This window comes from Drosophila subobscura, chromosome U (genome assembly GCF_008121235.1).
Source record: "Drosophila subobscura isolate 14011-0131.10 chromosome U, UCBerk_Dsub_1.0, whole genome shotgun sequence".
NCBI classification, from domain to species: domain Eukaryota; kingdom Metazoa; phylum Arthropoda; class Insecta; order Diptera; family Drosophilidae; genus Drosophila; species Drosophila subobscura.
The window spans coordinates 22,768,965-22,787,319 of NC_048534.1; the positions used below are offsets into that span (position 1 = coordinate 22,768,965).

General features: G+C 42.4%; 4 protein-coding genes across 17 annotated transcripts in view; 1 reads left to right on the forward strand and 3 right to left on the reverse strand.

Moving 5' to 3' along the window:
- The first annotated feature begins 340 nt into the window (after positions 1–340).
- On the forward strand, positions 341–1,161 carry LOC117901543. Its single transcript, XM_034812334.1, has 2 exons — positions 341–529; positions 620–1,161. The coding sequence occupies exons 1-2, from the start codon at positions 469–471 to the stop codon at positions 1,012–1,014; spliced, it is 456 nt and encodes a 151-aa protein (XP_034668225.1). The 5' UTR covers positions 341–468; the 3' UTR covers positions 1,015–1,161.
- Positions 1,162–2,653: 1,492 nt separating this feature from the next.
- LOC117900475 (protein lethal(2) giant larvae) lies at positions 2,654–9,966 on the reverse strand. 4 transcript variants are annotated; one of them, XM_034810855.1, is made up of 9 exons: positions 9,812–9,966; positions 8,549–8,698; positions 6,434–7,212; positions 5,180–6,374; positions 5,018–5,123; positions 4,312–4,954; positions 3,793–4,244; positions 3,301–3,409; positions 2,654–3,234 (listed from the first exon to the last, which is right to left on the reverse strand). In XM_034810855.1, exons 2-9 carry the CDS (start codon positions 8,630–8,632, stop codon positions 3,102–3,104), a joined length of 3,501 nt encoding a protein of 1,166 aa, XP_034666746.1. In that variant the 5' UTR covers positions 8,633–8,698; positions 9,812–9,966; the 3' UTR covers positions 2,654–3,101. The 4 variants fall into 4 exon arrangements, 3 of the variants coding, with proteins under 3 accessions (XP_034666746.1, XP_034666747.1, XP_034666748.1); XM_034810856.1 differs by having other exon boundaries at positions 9,801–9,955; XM_034810857.1 differs by having other exon boundaries at positions 9,867–9,885.
- A 1,103-nt stretch (positions 9,967–11,069) lies between these two features.
- Positions 11,070–13,860, reverse strand: LOC117901395 (ionotropic receptor 21a). Its single transcript, XM_034812129.1, has 5 exons — positions 13,471–13,860; positions 13,139–13,420; positions 12,198–13,077; positions 11,945–12,137; positions 11,070–11,892 (listed from the first exon to the last, which is right to left on the reverse strand). The coding sequence occupies exons 1-5, from the start codon at positions 13,858–13,860 to the stop codon at positions 11,085–11,087; spliced, it is 2,553 nt and encodes an 850-aa protein (XP_034668020.1). The 3' UTR covers positions 11,070–11,084.
- A 209-nt stretch (positions 13,861–14,069) lies between these two features.
- LOC117900202 (putative mediator of RNA polymerase II transcription subunit 26) overlaps positions 14,070–18,355 on the reverse strand; it is a 35,555-nt gene continuing 31,269 nt past the window's right edge. For 5 of the 11 annotated variants that reach the window (XM_034810464.1, XM_034810469.1, XM_034810466.1 and 2 more), the window contains 6 exons: positions 17,300–17,386; positions 17,043–17,236; positions 16,319–16,544; positions 15,673–16,110; positions 15,413–15,611; positions 14,070–15,351 (listed from right to left, as the gene is read on the reverse strand). In XM_034810464.1, the coding sequence (XP_034666355.1) occupies positions 15,175–15,351; positions 15,413–15,611; positions 15,673–16,110; positions 16,319–16,544; positions 17,043–17,236; positions 17,300–17,386 (1,321 nt within the window). In that variant the 3' untranslated portion in view covers positions 14,070–15,174. Of the gene's footprint in view, positions 15,352–15,412; positions 15,612–15,672; positions 16,111–16,314; positions 16,545–16,714; positions 16,944–17,042; positions 17,237–17,299; positions 17,387–18,355 lie in introns of those variants that run through there. The other 6 variants (XM_034810471.1, XM_034810470.1, XM_034810468.1 and 3 more) reach the window with 4 other exon arrangements.

Sequence of the window (18,355 nt, forward strand, 5' to 3'; positions counted from 1 at the left end):
CGAACTTAACCCACGTAAGTCCGCTCTATTCAAACAGTAGAATTATGTGAATTCACACAAATACCAATGTATCTAACGGGAGAGCGTGCGTAATATATTCATTGTTGCTACATTCAAGCGCTATTCTACATGCCTGGTGCCGTCGGCTTGTTGGAAAAGATAAAACATTCACTGAGAGAAAATCATATTTTCGTTCATTGCCATTTGATAGAAATAGTCAAAAACAGCCAACAAACTATGAAAATTATGAAAACTATGAAAAGTTTTGGTACCCCAAATGTACATGCATAGTGCTGCCAGCATGTTGAAAAAATAAACAATTCCAAGACAGCCATCGATAGCAGCACGAGAACTATCGATACCAGCCAGCATTTTTTGGGCGGTGTTCGCATTTTGTTTTCCTTAATTTAATTGTTTACCGAGGCTTCAAAACGCGTTGAAACAAAAAGATATACACACCCAAACAACATGAAAGCCATCGAGAAATGCATTCTGGGTGCTGTACTGCTTTGCTTCCTGCTGCAAACGGGTAAGTGCCATACGGGGCGTAGCGAGTCACCTGCGTCTGCGTAAATGTTAAGTGCCATAAAACATTCTAATCAACCGATGTGCCCCACAGCTCAGGCCATCAAGTGTTGGGACTGCCGCAGCGACAGCGATCCCAAGTGCGGTGATCCCTTCGACAATAGCACACTGGCCATCACGGACTGCCAGCAGGCGCCAGAGCTGGAGCACCTGAAGGGGGTGCGGCCCACAATGTGTCGCAAGATTCGACAGAAGGTGCACGGCGAGTGGCGTTACTTCCGCAGCTGTGCCTACATGGGCGAACCAGGCATCGAGGGTGACGAACGCTACTGCCTGATGCGTACGGGCAGCTACAACATCTTCATGGAATACTGCACCTGCAACAGCAAGGATGGCTGCAACGGCGCGGGGGTACCGCACCTCGGACTGTTCAGCGTTCTGGGCGGCACCCTGTTCGCCGTGCTTGTGGCGCAGCTACTGAGGCAATAGCATCAGCCAATAGCAATAGCCTGAGCCATAGCCAAAACTAATGTGTAATTTCAAAGTGCCTTTTTCTCGAATCGAAAACAAACTTAAAAACTTGGAACTTGCTTCCGTCCATCTTTATAATCGCACATAACATTCCGTATAACTTAAGCTCAATTTTGGAATCTCTTCTGTCTTTTCTGTCTCTTGTCTCTTCTATTTTTGTATGCAATTTTTTACAAAGAAATATTTTTAGTTTAAGAAATGTGTGGGATGCACTTGCATAATTTTGTATTGCAAAGCCGCCACGCGACAAGTAGACCGTTTTTGTAATCCGAAATAAACAGATTAAAGTTTACATACAGATTAGGAAATGCTCTGCGGATTGGTTAATGCTTTCGCTCCTTTATCGCGGACCAATAACTTATTCACCACGCTCCCTCGACTCACAGAGAGACAAGTGCTAGAAAGGGATAGAGTTTTCCCTGAGGTAAAGACCTTACTGCGGCTTAGCTACTCAGCTTAGAAGATTCAAATTCGTAGCTTTCAGAAAGGACCACAGTCCCAGTACACTTGCAAGAATCTCCGATCTGACGAGGAAATTCAAGACCGTGGTGGATTATCGTCCAAGGATAACAATGTTCAGCGGTGTGAAACACTCGCAGGCGAAGGAGAATGGCAGAGAATGGAGATGCCACACTTGGGAAAATATGAGTTGGGAAATAATCTTAGCTACAACTCATGAAAGACGCAACGAAACTTTCCAAGGAACAACTTTATTGAACTTGTATAATTGCTTCATGCATTTGCCACAACCAGTGCTGCCAAAAATTTAGAGTAAGAACAAGCTAAAAGCTAGTGTATTTCCCTCGCTCGCACTGCCTCGGCGCTGCATACATATACAAGCGTATAAACAAATTGGCAACCTTATATACAAATTGAGCTACGCACGAAGGTGTGAGCGATAGAAATATATGTGGCAACGCGGCGCCATATTTGGTATGGAAATGTGTGTGTGTGTGTGTGTGTTTCCCATTTTGGTCCTTTTCCACCAAAATTCCTCTTAAAACTTTTGCGTCACTGTAGAATCGTTTAATTATTGTTGCTTTATTTGTAAAAAAATCCTAGGTCTATATAATATCCCTGAACTTACAGCGCAAGAATTCTGTATTCAATATTTCAAATAACCTTTTCAGTTGAACTTATTTTGGTACACTAGATTTGGCGGACTCTCCCATTAACCACTCAGCATGTACATGGATAAGTCAATTCATACAAGCGAATCGTCACCGCTCAGTGTGCGGGCAGCGTACCCCAGCCATCTGCTATAAATGCACATATGTACATATGTATGTGTCGTGTAAGACACAAGAATAAATGCGGGTCAAAATTTTGAAATACGCTGTCGCAGCAGCCTGGATGCAAAAAAATGGTGGCTATTAGTCTCTGATATCCAGGCACTCAAGCCACTCAGGCATCAAGACGAACGGACAGGCATTCATGGCTTGACACGGTTGGAAAGGTTTCCTTTTCTTCACCGACTTTCGAGAACAAAAACAATACCTTTACCCTATTTACTCTTCGAGTACCGGGTATACAAATACGAATTCGATTCGTACATACTAATCGCGCCCATCCAAATTCAAAGAATTTTGTATAAAAGTTGTATGATCTGAATTTTTAATACTTGTATAAAATCTGTTGTAAATAGTCAATTCTTCTTATAAGGCATACGTGTTCCGTATTGTACTTTTTGTCTATCGTTAGGTATGGAAATGTGACAAGCTCATATGCAACATCTATGCAGCTTTTGTCATCTTTAAAGGGCTAATACATAAATACAAAAAATGTGTGAAATTCACTAAAAAACTTGTAAACGCGAACGGATTGTATAGATTATTACAATATAAACTTAACATTATTTTGGAATTACATCAAATAACATGCATTGTAACATAATTGATTTTGTTTTTCGAAAATGCAACAGTTGTCTGCGTACCGTGGTGTTCACCACGACGGTCTTGTCTATATATAAAGGTGCCATTTAGATGTGTGGTGTGGTGTGGTGCATATATGGAGTATAAAATATATGCCTTTATGGCTTCATTTACTTAAAATTGGCTCTCTTCATGCGTTGTGGTCTTTGTTGTTACGTTTTCGCTTTCGCCGTTCGTTTTTTCGTGTGATATGCTCGTGATAACTGATTTTATTACTACAGAACTGGTGCTCGTCTCAGTCGTGTTGCTGTTTTAAAGAAAAAGCATTTATTATTTCATATTATTTATGTGTTTCTTCTTCGAGAGTACTCACTTCTTTGATGCCAAGTCCATTAAATTAGGTATGTTAATGTCAGGAATGTCCTTCATATTCACGGTGGTTGTGGCTTGATTCGTTTGCGTGCTAAGCACAGACAATCGACCTACGTTTGGAAAATTATATTAAGTTTAATTAATACTATGAATGCATAGTAAAATATATATATATTTTAATTGATTCAAAAATATTACACAGGGCATGCAAAACCACTTAAAATTGTGTCAAGATTGTAGAAAAAAAGGTAGTGGATTGTTTTATGTATCGGTTGTACAATTACTGTCGCATATCTAAAATCAAAGGGTAGATAAAATGTTAAGCATTCGGCTTATTTGTAATCAAAACGAAAAAACGAATAAAAGCCACATTGATCTTGACAACAAACAGAACAGAACAAGTGCAAATGTAATGCAAATTAAATGAATATTTTTAAAAGAGAACAGACAGAAGCGGTGTTATGGGAAATCACTCAGAAGTGGGAACACTCACCAACAGTTTCCTCCGTTGTGGTCGAACACAATGTGGTGGTTGTTGTGTTTAAATGGTCGCGCACAGAGTCGACGGTGATGTCACCTATGGAGCTTGTGATTGTCTCGTTTGCACGGTTCGGTGAGTTGCTATTGCAAATGCCATTAGTTAGGTGGAGAGTACTGCCATCAGCGTTCAGCTCCAGCGGCCTAGCGCGTACCGTAGCCCGTGGCTGTTGTGTGTCTGTGGCAGTATTTGTAGGTTCTTTATTTGCCTCGGCATCCTTATCGCTTTCATCGCCCTCGTTTGCCTGCGAAGTGTTCTCGTTTTCCTCACTCTCTAAAGGTTCAACCTCCACCATGCCTGTGGGCTGCACCACTTTAGAAGTTGATAGAGCGATGCGCTGCAGTTCCGAAGAGGATATCATGTACAGAGCTTCCCCGCCATTGGTAAAGCAGAGCGAAGAGATACCGCTGTGATAATAAATGATAAATTTATCAGTCAGAATTTGAACTAAAAGTATGTAAAATTTCCACCTACTTGATATCTTCACGTCGCACGGCAGCAGCATTCAATTGTCTCTTTAGCTCAGGGACTGACAAAACCATAATGTCGCCCATGTTGGTAAGACAAATCAGCGCCATCTCATGATACAAATCACTGCGGCCAGCGGCTGATGTAGCGCTCACATTTCCAACGCCATCGCCCTCGCCGTGGGAACGAACGGATTTTGTCGGACTGCCGGAGTGAAGGCTTTGCAATAGTTCCGGCGATATGCGACAGCTGAATGATCCAAAGTGAATGCGACGAATGCGAGCCCCCTCGTTCGCTGTTAGCTTGTATTTATTGATTGGCTTTAATTGCGGCAGCGAGAACACTTTGAATTGTTCCTCAGAGGCAATAAGTAGACGATGAGGCGGCGAGCCGTTTTCTCCAGCATTCAATTGATCGACAGGACTGCCTGTCTGATCAAAGATCGATATGCCAACGACAGGTGCACGATGCTTTAGCTGAATCTCTTTGGCAAGCTGCGCAGAAATACGTCGGGATGCCTGCGGTGTTGCATTTCCACTTGCTGGTGGCACTGTGGTTGCAGCGGTCTGCGCTGGTGGCAAATGGAGAAGGAAGACCGAAACGGTGCTGGCATTTGTAGCTGACCACAAAGTTGGCGATGTTATGTTAACTGCAAAATCAACATTAAACATTAATATTAAGCATTAATATTTTATTTATTTAGAGTTCTCACCGTTGGTGACATAAGTTTTAGCAAACAGCAGACATCGCACCATGGAGCCCAAACCGTCGTCGGTGCAACGTGCTTCTATTTGCCGCTCAACAGGCCGAGCTTCCAGCTGTAAGGAATTATGCATTAAATAGTTGTATTTAAATTCATTTAAGTAACACTTACCGTTGTGGGAACCTGGTTTGTTGGATTGGCTCGTGTAGATCGACCCTTTCGTAGCTTTCGAAATGATTCTCGCAATGATTTCTTGAACGATTTGCGGCGTGACAGTTGCTCGCCAGCTCCAGTTAGATCATTGGGATTTAATGTGCAGCGATGGAACACCGGCACAAAGTTCTTAAAGTCAAAAAGTACCAATCCATGTGCTGTTCCGCCGGACACAAGTCCCCAATTAGCTTCCAGAGCCATGCAGGTGATGCTGGCGGGTGGCAGGACTTGAAGTACACCCGTGATATTAACACCGTTTTCGGTCAAAGGCTCGGCGTTCTCCTCTAACAAATTGGGGCGCACATTTAGCTGATCGTGTCCCTTCCATATGAAGCCATCGCGATCGCTGACCAAGTTCATGGAGTTATACTTTAAAGAACTTTGATCTTCGGCAGCAGCATCGAAATCTGCTATAATAATTTGACCGGCAGTGCCACCCACAATTAGCTGGCCCTTTTTGGTGCAAAATGCAATCTTCTTAACGGCCAATCGCGGATCATCAGAATAAGGATCAAACAGCCCTGCCTTACGAAATGGTGGCTCTCCCTCGTCAAGTTGCTCTGTGCTGGTGTCTGCAGGTCCATCTTCTCGGTACTCATGCTCGTTGCCAAAAATGCCAGCAGTTTTAAAATTGTATATAGGCTTAAGCAGGACGCCAGTACAGTCCCAGAATTTCACCGATCCATCCTCGTGGCCAGTTAAAAGTATTTCGTACGCCTTCACCACTTCATCTTCATCAGATTCAGCTGAATCGTCGGACAACACGCCACCCGTGATGGGCCAGTCAATATTGCTGTAGTCGATATCTTGTTCATCGCCCGCTCGCAGAATACGTTCGTACACTGCCTGGGTGACTTGAGAGGCAAGATAGTTGCATGTCACAGCGGACGCATGCACTGAGTGAAGGTAGGGCGCCTTGATGGCCAAAATATTCGGATCTGTGAGGTCATATGCACACAGCTCCTCTTCCAACAACACAATCAGTACTTCAACGCAGTCTGTTCCTGGCTTGTATGTCACAAAAAAGTCTATAACCTTGGATGTAAAGTCCAGACATAATTTGTGTCCATCGCTGACATGGACCGAAACGCAATTATGATCTCCATACGCAGAACGTGGCATGCCACCGGAAAAGACAATCACTTCGTTGTCGCTAGAAATATGAAATAAAATTAGTCATCTCATTGTTTAAAAATTATAAATTGAACTTACCCTCTATTGCCCTTGTAGAGGCGATTAATGCTCTTGCAAGGATCGGGTCCATATGGTACATAGTTTACATTTTGAGGCGGTTCTCCATTATCTATGCTCCACGTCGCATACGAACCGTCCGCATGATACCAGCTAAATTCTGTGCCTGTTGCATTGACAGAGAGTCCTACACTCTGACCATGTCCTGGTGCAATGTACGCGCGCTCCACGGAGGAAGTGTCCATGTCCCATAGCACGCATAGGCCACGATTGTAGGCAATTATGAGTTTGTTCAATGCGTTTGGAATCTGGCAAATAGACTCAATTGCACCTGGATTGAGCTTGTATGTCGGTGGCACTTGCTCAAGCACAACATCGTGATAGATGACTGGTTCTCGTATTGTAAAGGAATTTAAGTCCAGCTGATATATATTGCCGCCCTCCGTTCCAATCCAAAGTACATCTTTGTTCAGTGAACAGCACAGCGAGGAGACCTTCTTAAGTTTCCCGTCAAAGGGAAGAGTTTTGATGGGTACCAGTGTAGTGCCCACGGGTTCCCACAGGATTAGCTGATTAGCTGCTGTCAACGAAAGTATGCGTCCTGTGCCGTAAACCCACTCTAGCAGCTGCACATTAAGCTCTGCTGCCGAATTATTGACTAACGTATGCTGGGCATATAATTCCACTCCGGGCTGACCGAATACTTTAATGGCTCCCGTTTGTGTGCCAATTGCCATGAGCTTTGCCACAGGATCGTAGGCCAGAGCTGAAGGTTTGTGGGGAAAGCCATGTTGTGCCGTCTAAAAATATAGGAAAAATAAACATTCGGTGAATTAGAAATAAAAATAATTCGAATATTATGTATAGGTACACTTTGATGATTAATTTGCCTGAATTACAAAACTAGAAATTCTGTGGCATGTTCTAAACATTTTGAACAAACGGCATTACATGTATTATGACCCAGTTACAGGTGCAGCATTTCCTTTTCCCTGGAATCTGATGTAGCTTGTTTTGAAATCTTATCAGTGGAAGATACCACGCCTATCTGCTCAAACAATAAATACGCTCGATATTTGGTTTTTCATAGGTATATACATACATATATACAATGTACATATGGGCAGCAGCACATAAAACAAACAGAGTTAATCTTATCAACTACTTCCTTCGAGGCACCGACTGGTGACTGTATGTTCATATGTATCTGCTATGATTTGTACTAGGTGTAGAATTTTATTCTTTAGGCTTGGTGAATATAAATTTTTCCATATACCGCGCAACAATAGATTGATGACTAATTTTAGCTCGCCAAAGATATAAGCCACCCACAAATATTTCTGTGCGTTGCAAAAGGATATTTCGCAAATGTTAGCCTACTCTTTCTATATACAATGTATCTACATATACGCGTATATACATATGTATTTACATATATGTACGTTTGCATGCGTGTTTGTCAGCAAACATCGAGACAGAATTGTGAATGATGTCATTGAGACAATTGTTGGAAAAACTTGATGACATCGACGATGGTATTTATATTTCAACCTTATTCTTTTTTGTATATGTATATTCAACTAGCTCAACGACAGGTAAAAGTGCTGGGAAAGCGTTAATCCAAAATGATGCAATTCGCTTGACCCACTTATCGAGGTCCGCTCAAGACAAGGCTTTGCGTTTCTAATGATTCATTAAATTCTACCCTCATACGTACAGTACTCGCAAAGAGCTTTATTGTTCTACATACGATCTACATACATACATACATATATGGGCTAATAGACGCCGCATAGCAGACAATTTGGAATGATATATGACGATCACACAATGGAATAAGACAATTGACACACCCTAGCTGCGAAATAGTGTCCGAATTATTTTTTTGTAACTGAAGACCTTAATAAATCAACTCCATTGAAAATGATATGTTCAATAAAAATGTTTCTAAGATATCTTAACAGTTACCTTGGGCTTTTTAAGTCTACCATACCTCAAGGTGTTCAATGTAACTACGTACAGCGATAAGCACTGGTTCTGTTGATATAAACTTAGCAATAGTATAAAAACTGCCTAAAGGTGAGTAAGACTTTTGAGGCTGGTAAGGAAAAAAAGTGCCATGCATGGCATACGTACCTTGCGATATGCAAAAAGATCCTTCTGCAGGCGCTGTCGTTCCGCTGTCGGCTGTTGACCCTTTCCTCGAATAAACTTTAACATTGTTGCACGACTTTTATTTGACGTAACACAATAACTATTTTTGCACTATTTATGAATTGAAAAACACTGAAATTATATTAAAATTATATATTAAATATTGATTCTAGCCGAGTTAGTTCCATAATAATCTAATTTTTGGAAGGAGGGCGTTGCTTTTTCTTGAAAAAGTCAGAAAAAACACTATTAACTGAAGCGAGAACTTGATTTACAAGACTTGTTAAACAAGTTGTGTCGAGATTTTACATAGATGAATGTTTGTGGGCGGGTGAAACGTTGGCAAAGTTTGTATGTACAGTGAATGTGTACACACGCATACATATGTACATATGTTCAACGATCAAGGAAGCCAAATAAAAGTAACATACGAATATGTGGCATTGTGTTAAGAAGTACTAGAAAAGTATTACCCACGCATCTATTAAGCGACTGCTTGAAAAAAAGGTATGGCCACTTGCCCGCAGCTCTATGGTGGAAATGTACATTTGTGTTGGTGGTTACTGGTTATGGAAGTTAATGAACTCGCCATGCTGCGTTGAGCAGAATTGTTGAACAGAAGAAGTCAAGGGTCTACGGTGGCCAGCGACGGTTGAATAATTAACGGATCCGGCACTGATCAATTTCCTGAATATAAGCGAAACCTTGGGTAGCGAAGTGATGACCCAATTTCATATATGTATTCTTTAATTTGCCAGACAACTAAAAATGTGCCATTTTATGACAACAGAAAACACATTCTGTAGGGCCAGTTGCCTTGAACAGTCATTAGTTACTTTATAGGCACTATCTGCAAGGGTAGAACAACACACAACAACACTAAAGACGAAAGAAACCGCCTAGGTATACTCATGTCTGCAAGCGTGTTTGTGTGTGCGTGGCTGACTCACTGCATGCGAATATCTTTGCATGTGTATGTGATGTTTTTATGTACACTAGAAATACAGTTTGTTTTGCATTGCATTTAATTATGTTCAACAGTTTGTTATGTTTTTGTTAATTCCGAACATTTTATCCGCTAGCACGAACGTTTTTTCAGTTGTTCAGTAAAGAGGCATCGGTTTAGGAAGAAATGCTTTATTTTGTTGTCCCCTTGCACACACGTACACTCGATTGTATAGATTGTATAAAGTTTGTGTATCACTGTATCGTAGCTATGTATATATGTATGTACCGAAATATTACCGAAAACAAATAGAAATGAATGTTTTTTGTTATCTCTCGAACGTTGGCTTGGCACCTTTACTGTACATGTACACCTTTCTTAGTTATTCGGTGGGTGGTGGTTAAATTCTTCAGCGAACAGCGAACAAACAACAAAAACAAACGCGACCGACATGACGCGACCGCGGCAAATCAATAAAATATACCGGCGGACCCTCAAAAATATACCAAAATATACCTTTGCATTAAAAAAAAACACCGTAAATATACCGTAGTCTTAAATCATATTAATCGATTTTGATGTTCTACTTGATATTACTAGCTTGCAAAGACTTTTAAACCTGAAACAATAGTTTAATCCGATTGAAAAACTAATTTGGCTTGTTAAAAAACTCCGTTTTATTGGATTGTATACTTTATGACTTTATAGTTAACAAATTTGTATTTGAATTTTTCATTCTAATCACCCCTTCTGGAAGCAAGGGAGCCTTGTCTTCAGTATGTAAATGTATGTAAATTATTAACAGAGACACATGTATGTTAACGGATAACATTGAAAATTATTGAAAAATAGCGCGCAACAAAGGAGGAAAAGAAATTCTATCGTTTCTTTGATTTTATTTATTTTCTATATACTATATATTTTCTATAGTTAATATATTTTTTATTTTATATTTAGTTGTTCATTTTTATTTGAATTTTTTTATTTTACCGTGCTTTCAGGAAGCAAGAAAGCTTTCATGCTGCGAAATTAGTACCAAAAACTAAGGTTTCGAGAACATGTACATACGTCACAAAAAATTTGAGGTGCGCCAGGTAAATTTACACGGCAATTTTCATCCTATGTGTTTGAAATTCTGTAGGGAAGTTCTCTCCTGCGTCTAAGCGGTCAGGGAAATTTTCTCTTGCCAGACGCTCTCGCATGCACTATTAGGGATCCTTTGAACAGGTGTCAAAGAGGTGGGAGCTTGCTATACCTTGCGGTCACATGCCAAAGAGACTATTAGGTCAGCAAGAGAGAGGATTAGTACAGCAGATCCTCTCCTTCCCACCATATTTTTGAGACTCAAATGTGATCACAGAAATCCCACTGAAATATACCAAAAATAATATACGTTCACACCTACATATACCGTTAATCTTTCGATGTTTTTCGATATTCTTGTGTTTTTTTTATTTTCATTTTCGCCAATAAATCGTTAATTGCGCCATTTTTGGTTGCTAATTTTAAGGATTATTCTTTGCTGGGCTATGTATGAAATATGCCAGAGCAAGGAAAGCAAGTAGTGTATGGCTAGTGGTTTTGTGTGGTGTCGGTGTTTGGACCAAAATATTCGTCAGGAAAAAACTCCCCCTGAACTGAAGAAGGCTCGGGTTCGGTTGCGGCTTCGTCTTCGGCTTCTGTCTTTTCCAAATGCGCAATTAACTCATCCAAACAATCCAGGGACTCATCCTGGTCGGAGCGCGCGTGGGAGTGCACGTGATCAGAGGCCTGCTGACCGTAGCTTTGTTGCTGATCTGCTCTGCTGGTATTGCCATATAATTCGCGAAACGTTGTGCGGGTCAAATTAAACTCTCGCATGCCGAAACTCATCTTCGGGCCATCGTCCGCTGCGTCGCGACGCGCCGCCCGGCGTTGTTCGTGCTCAATTTGCTGGACAGAGGAGCGCTCTTCATCCGGGACGAGTGTGGAGCTGTTTGCACTGGAGGCTGACTTGCGGGAACGTTTGATGATTTGCCTGCACTTGTTGGTAATACCTCCAACGATTTCGGACACCAGGGCAACTCCGCCCAGAAAGTAACCGAGTGCCATGAGGAGAAACATTCCCTCCGTGTCCGCTGTGGTCAGCTGTCGCTCCTCCTGAATGATTTCTCGCAGTGAGCTGGACGAACTGGCCTGCAGCAAGCGCCCCGAGGTAGAACGCTGCATGACCCAGCTTACCTCATTGTTGATTTTGCCCACAAGTCCACTCTGCTGGGCCAGCAAAATCATAGAGTCGATTTTTCGCTTGTACACCGATTCTCGGGGAAAGAGAAAACCAATTTGGAAGAGAGCGAAACACTCTTCGCTCAGATGAAGTGCCGAACGCCGGGATATGTTTCTGTTTGAAAAATCAAATGTAGAAGTCATTGGAGCAAAGAAATGTTTCTTACTCATCCGAGAAATTCGATTGAACCAGATATTCCAGCTGTGCTTTTGAGCCAAGAAATGCGTAATTCCAAAAGAAACTTTGCGTCACATTTCCGATTCCCTCTTCCAGACTGCCGACGAACTCCATTTTCCTGTAAAGCCGTGACGTGGGTATGTGTGTGGAGTTTTGGAACCATGTCTCCCAACCGCCATTGTCTAAACATGAAGGAAAATGTGAACCATTTGCGCACTTTTACGGATTGTTCATCGACTCACCCAACGTGCCAACACGAAAGAAGAGTCCCAGCAAATCCAAGACAGAGTCAACCGTGTCTGGAAACGCAGGCAGTGTCACAAACGCTATGATCGAACCGGTATAGCAGGATGTAATAATTATCGTGAAGAGCCAGTAGGAGCCGATGAGCAGACGCGTGGAGATCTTCTGGGTGTTGCCCCACGAGTACTTTCCGGTGAAGGTAAAAGCATTTGTGAACATGCCAAAGACATACCAAAACATATTTTCCACCTCTCCCCAGTTGCCCAGCAAGTGGCTGAGCGTCAAGCGATCGGTGAACACAATCGGCACGATGGCGCCCAAGTACACGCAAATAAGAGCCACCCAAACGGGCCACTGGAATGGGCCCATGATGGCCCGATACTTTGGCAGCGCCTTGGACGCGAGTGTTATGAAAGCAGCACAATCGCGGGAGTGTCCCACCGACATATCGGTCTCCCGCAGACGCTCCTCAGTCACGTAAATGCCGGACATGCCAATGTCCACTGACCTTTGGACAATCTCCGTCTGGATGTTGTCAATTATGCTGCGAGTATCGGACACTCGAGCAGTCTCTGAGATATCCACCGAGAAGTTCAGACGCTTTGAAATCATGTTCAACAAACGCATCTCTATGCCGTCCCAGCGCAGCTGCATCATGCCCGAAGAGTCCAGAGTGCGTATGCGAAAGATGAAGGGCGGCTGATTGGCAGCCGACACTTGGAATCGATGGCCGGCAAAGCCAGCTTGGAATTTCGGAGGAAAGAGATTAATGTGCGGACGCGATAGAGCGCCTTTTATCCAGCTAGTGAGCACAATGGGTGTATTCGAGCCGAGACCATCTGAGTAGAGCTTGTGGGTGTACAATACATACGGACGCTCCTGCGACAGAGGAGAGGTGAGAACTTCAAGGACTTCATCGCGATAAACTCTTGTTACTCACACGCAATGGATCGGCCATCAGTGACTCTCCAATAACCAGCAAATTCACAATATTTGAAGACAACTCGGAGGACAGAAAGTCACGGAGCTTCCACTGCGTTGAACGTGAGACGAGCACCACGCGGCTCTCTGTCTGCGGCCCCAAAATCTTACGCGCCATCAGCGGATCCGACAGAAACAGAATGTAGCTCTTGCAACTGCTGTCGATGTGGCTTGTAAAGCGTGGATTTTCAGCCTCATAGCGGTCATTGATCTCGCCATGATAAAACGTAGTGGGAATTGTCTGCAAAATGTCTCTAAATTCGATTTCTCAGTGGTTGAAACGAAACGAACCTTGAATAGCGTCTCCAGCACCAGTCCATCTGATTTTTCCACAAAAGCATCGTAATATATCACCGGTGGACACTTGCCCAAGTACTCCTGCGTTATTTTATTGACAAGCGCCACAAGAGAGTTGGTCTGATCCAATCTGTACGAATTGATGTTGAAATTGTTGGCCAGCAGCTCGCCGCGCGGCTTTGGATTGCCGTGGAAAGTGGGATCAACGCGACGTCGTAGACGCTTTTGATGTAATTTAACGCCAGCACAGCCCTGTCCATAGATTTCTTCGTTCAAGCCATAACGTTGGATCAGTCGCCTGCTGACACACGAGTCAGATAATGCATTTATCTCAGCAGATTGGCTGGAGAACAGCGCCAGCAGCACTAGCCACTGCGTCCACATGGTGGCTACGTTTAAGGAAAGACTTGGTGGAAATGCCTGCAGCGTGCCACAAGCTGCTGCTTTTATACACGCTCGAATATCCCCTGGCACGCTAAGGGTCAGCACCTCATCAAAATTACACACAATTTCCGGATATCAATTGTAGCACCTGCGGCAGAGGCTCCACGCTTATCAGCAAAAAGTCGATAACTCGCAGTGGTTAATTACGATTTAAATATTTAACTTTATTATAGACATGCAACGTACATTCATACATTCAATTGTAGGTGTAGCTTTTTACAAACATGAGCACAAAATACTTAATTCACTCGTTGCAACAAAATTGTTTCTTACATCGCGCCCTGCCATGAAGAGTTTTGCTACTTTATATTATTAATTTTCGTCTTGAATTATTGCATTTCAAATCCCATTAATACTTTCGCATAATTATAGCTTACATTCGATTGGCTTCCATCTCGACTTGCAGTAAGGCAGCGGCTAAGTATTGGCAATCATTATTGTTCTTAACTATTTATGGGCGCTCCCAGTTATCGTTCGCTCATTGACTTCTTGCAGTTGTTGCTCCATTAGTTAACGTATTTATTATCCATTACCAAAGACTAAACAAATTCAAAAGGATGGTGCATGATGTACAGAATGCTGCTGGTGTTTGACTTAAATGCTAATATTATACTCTGCTCTGCACTGCGTTTAACTCTAAAAGTCTGATACTGCCACTACTGCTCTTGGTTGTGGTGCTAAATACTTAGTTATAGTAAAATGTAGTGAATGGTTTTTATTTCAAAAATATGCGTAGAAGAACTTAAATATATTTAAATGTTCCGCTCTTAATAGAAAGACAAAAATGAAAGAGAGTTTGGAAAGAGTAAATGATTTGGAAGAGGATTGTGCACGTCTAATACATACATAAATTCAGCTGTAAATATTTATCACAAGTTAAATGAAAATACATTAGCCTAACCACTACGCTTGCCATGCAACTTACTAATATTAGTTCTTAATTTCACTAAAGTTTATTGCTAATTGTTTTTCATGTGGTATTCCAGGGTGCATGGAAATACGCTATAAGTAGCAATCTATAGGAATATATCGAGTGTGCAAGCGGGAATAAATAATTTGTGGTAACATGCTCCAAAAAAAATTAACTATGATCTCGCGGCAAACAAAATTAGCTAAAGTATTAAAGTAAATGAAACGATTTTGAACGAGTGAATTTCGTATTTCGAGCTACCTTTGACCACCAGTGTGGCCTCTTGTGCCTGCTGCTGTTAGTCTATGGATCTCGAAGAACAGACTTGATGCTAGGGCAAAGTCTTACGCCGCTGCGGGTTCCTCAACATTATTGTCATTATCGATGCGCGATGAGCGTATGCCCGACTTGCCGGTCCAAGGATAAATGTCTGGACAGGGCTGACAGGTCTTCATGTAGCGCACGCCAGATTTATGCCAGAGATTGCACACTTTCGGGTTGTTGCAGCGCTTCGGTCGGTCCTTAGATGGGATACAAAATATATTTAAACATTTGTCCGTAAGTTGAGGGGCAAAGTCTTACCGAATAATCGCACTGAAACGGTTGGAAGGAGTTAATGCGTGATATGGGCGTTGGATCCCGCACCCATTGCAGTGCCTGCCAGTTGGTTAGAATCCACACATCGGGCATGGCATTGATGGCATCCAGGAACTTAATGAAGCCTTCTTTGTGGTGGGGCTGCGTAAACCAGGCTGCATGGTAGAACAATCCAAAAGGTGCTCTACAGGTAATCAAATCTTTTAATTTGTTGTCCAGTTTCTAACTATTTGATCTCTCCTTACCTGTTCGTCGTGTAGTGCCGCTCAAAGTTCTTCATAATCATTTTGGTAACACCCTCCGCATCACTGGGATTTGAGCAGGCGTCGCCCATGGAGCAGCGTCCACCGTTCAAGTCCTGCCACATGACCATAGGCACTTGCCACACTCCCGGATAGGAGCGCGTTGGGCAGGGTGGAATCATGCAATCGTGAAAGATCTTATAGTCCAGTGTGTATGGCCAGGATGGAGGACGATTTTCATAGACAGGCATGGATGAGTCGTAGGTGAAGTTGGAGTCGTACAACATTTTGTACATTTTGTTGCCGCCCACCGAGAGGAAGGGCGCCCGCATGCCCCTGACATCCGACAACTTGACGCCACCATAAGCCGCAAGTATTTCCCGCTGGCCAGCTATTTCACGTGTCCATTTCTTCTGCGAGAACTGCTCGCCAAAGCTGTGACTGTGGATATATAAATTTGTTGTTAGAATAGCTAAAAACGGAGCAGGTTAGCTTATGTTTAGCTGAGTGATGTATTTGGTGTGGATATTTGTGCGGTTTGTGATAGAAAAATATTTCCACTAGCTACTTCCTTGCTGCATTTCCATTTCCTCTGTTGTTTGTGCTGTGTGCTGTGTGTTGTGCTACAAGGACTGTCGTCTGTACTTACGAAACTGTATGGGATGCCATTTCATGTCCATCGGCGTATAGATTTTGCACCTGGCTGTAATCGGTCCACTCATGGGAGACGTAAAATGTGGCTGTGATGGGGCAACCATTGGGATTGACGCGCCCCTTCTCAAACAGATCCGTGTACAATTGCTTATTCAAATCATTCACAGAATCATCGAAAGTCAAGAGAACTATTTGGGGAATGCTCTCAGCGGGTAGCTCGGCTGGTAAATGAACGATAATGGGATGGAAAAATGTAAAGCAAATAAAATAGAGTTTTCATTCCCAGTAAAAGAAAATAAAGATAAGCAAAAGTAGAGAAAAACAGATGCGAGACTTGATGCAGTGGCCTTTGTGGATGTTGATTTGTTTGTCGAGGATGGCGCCAACTTACGAAACAGTGTGCGAGGCCATTTCATGTCCATCAGCGTACAGATCCTGCACCATGCCATAGTCCGTCCACTCGTGGGACAAATAAAACGTCGCACGCCAAGGACACCCGTTGGGGTTCTTTCGCGTTTTGTTATTGAAAAGCTCCGCGTAGATATCAATGTTAATCGGGTTGATTGCATCGTCGAACGTAATCAATACAATTTGTGGTGTCTGCGTTACATTGAGGCCGCCTACACACACATTATTTTCAATGCATTTGTTATTACGCACGAGAACTCGTAGCCAGATTGGTCGATTGGTTAGTCACTCAGCTGAAACTCCCCACTTACCAGGTATATCCCGACCACCACAATAGCAGTCTGGCAGCAGGCACACATCCTTGCGGCACTTGGCTGCCGTCTTGTCGGGCGTGGGCTGTGGGTAGATGGGATCCGGTCGTGTTGGTGGATATCTATAAATGTCCACAAATTCTTGAGCCTTCGAGACAATAGTGCCGGAAGGCTTAAGCGTGGGACGGGTGCGTCTGTAGTGAAATAAATATAAATAAATACTTTTCTTTATCTTCACTTCTCAAAGTTTTACTCACGGTGGATGCGTTCCTCGATTGGCTGTGGGCACAACATCCCGATCCTGATTGGCATAAATGGCGCCGCCTCGGTTTCTATTGTTGTTTCTGGGTAGAATTCAATGAAATTATGGTTTAAGGAAAGTTAAAAGTTATCTCTACTCAATTACTTAGCTACAAGTTTGTGCTACACAAAGAGGCAAGAGATACGAGTACATATTCGAGTACATTCGATTAGTTGTTTACCGACTTATAAATATTAACATTTGAATGAGGGTTAGTGTTTATGTAAAAATGAGTTTTCATTTACCGAGAATCCACCACCAACAGAACCCCAAAAAAAGTACAATTTGATCAGCCAATTATTATACAGTGAGAACCAAAAAGTTGTATTGTTTTGTTGTATACTTATGTGTCACGTGTTGGCTTGGTTTTGGGTTTGAAATCTAAGCTGAGGAAAGACGAAGAAGTTGTGAGAGATCTTGATACTTTTCGTAGGGGCAAATGGGCAGCGAAATTAAGTCTTTACTTGCGATCACACATAAGTTCTTACTAAATTCAAGCTCGGTAAAATGTGCGAATTGAAACGGGTACTGGTGTTTGTTGTTTGTGTCAAGATCGAGTTCAGAGTTCTACTTCTTAGTTCTCACATTTTTGTGATGCAAACTCACATTTTAATGCTCCAATTTATTATGTTTAAAACTATTAAAAACTGAAGGGATTTACGGTATGAATTCGGCCACCACCAGTGTTTGCCGTGTTCTGTTTTAGCTATTTGTTGCACCATTTTACACAGCAGCTAAAATTTAGTAAGTACTTCTACGATAATAAACTAACATTGCACTAAGTCAGCGAGAGATTACAGTGAGCAAAACTTTTGTTTTAAGTGGACGTGGTCAACATTCAACATCAACCAAGTACAAATAGAGCTAAAGAGAATAGTATTAGCGGATTGGGTGTATGTTTGGGTGGGTGAGGGGGTAATGAGAGACTAGAGAAAGCTTTAGAACAGCACAACGGGTTGTAGTTGTGGCTGTTCAGCACAGTACAGTGTTTTGATTTCCGGTACAGTACAGT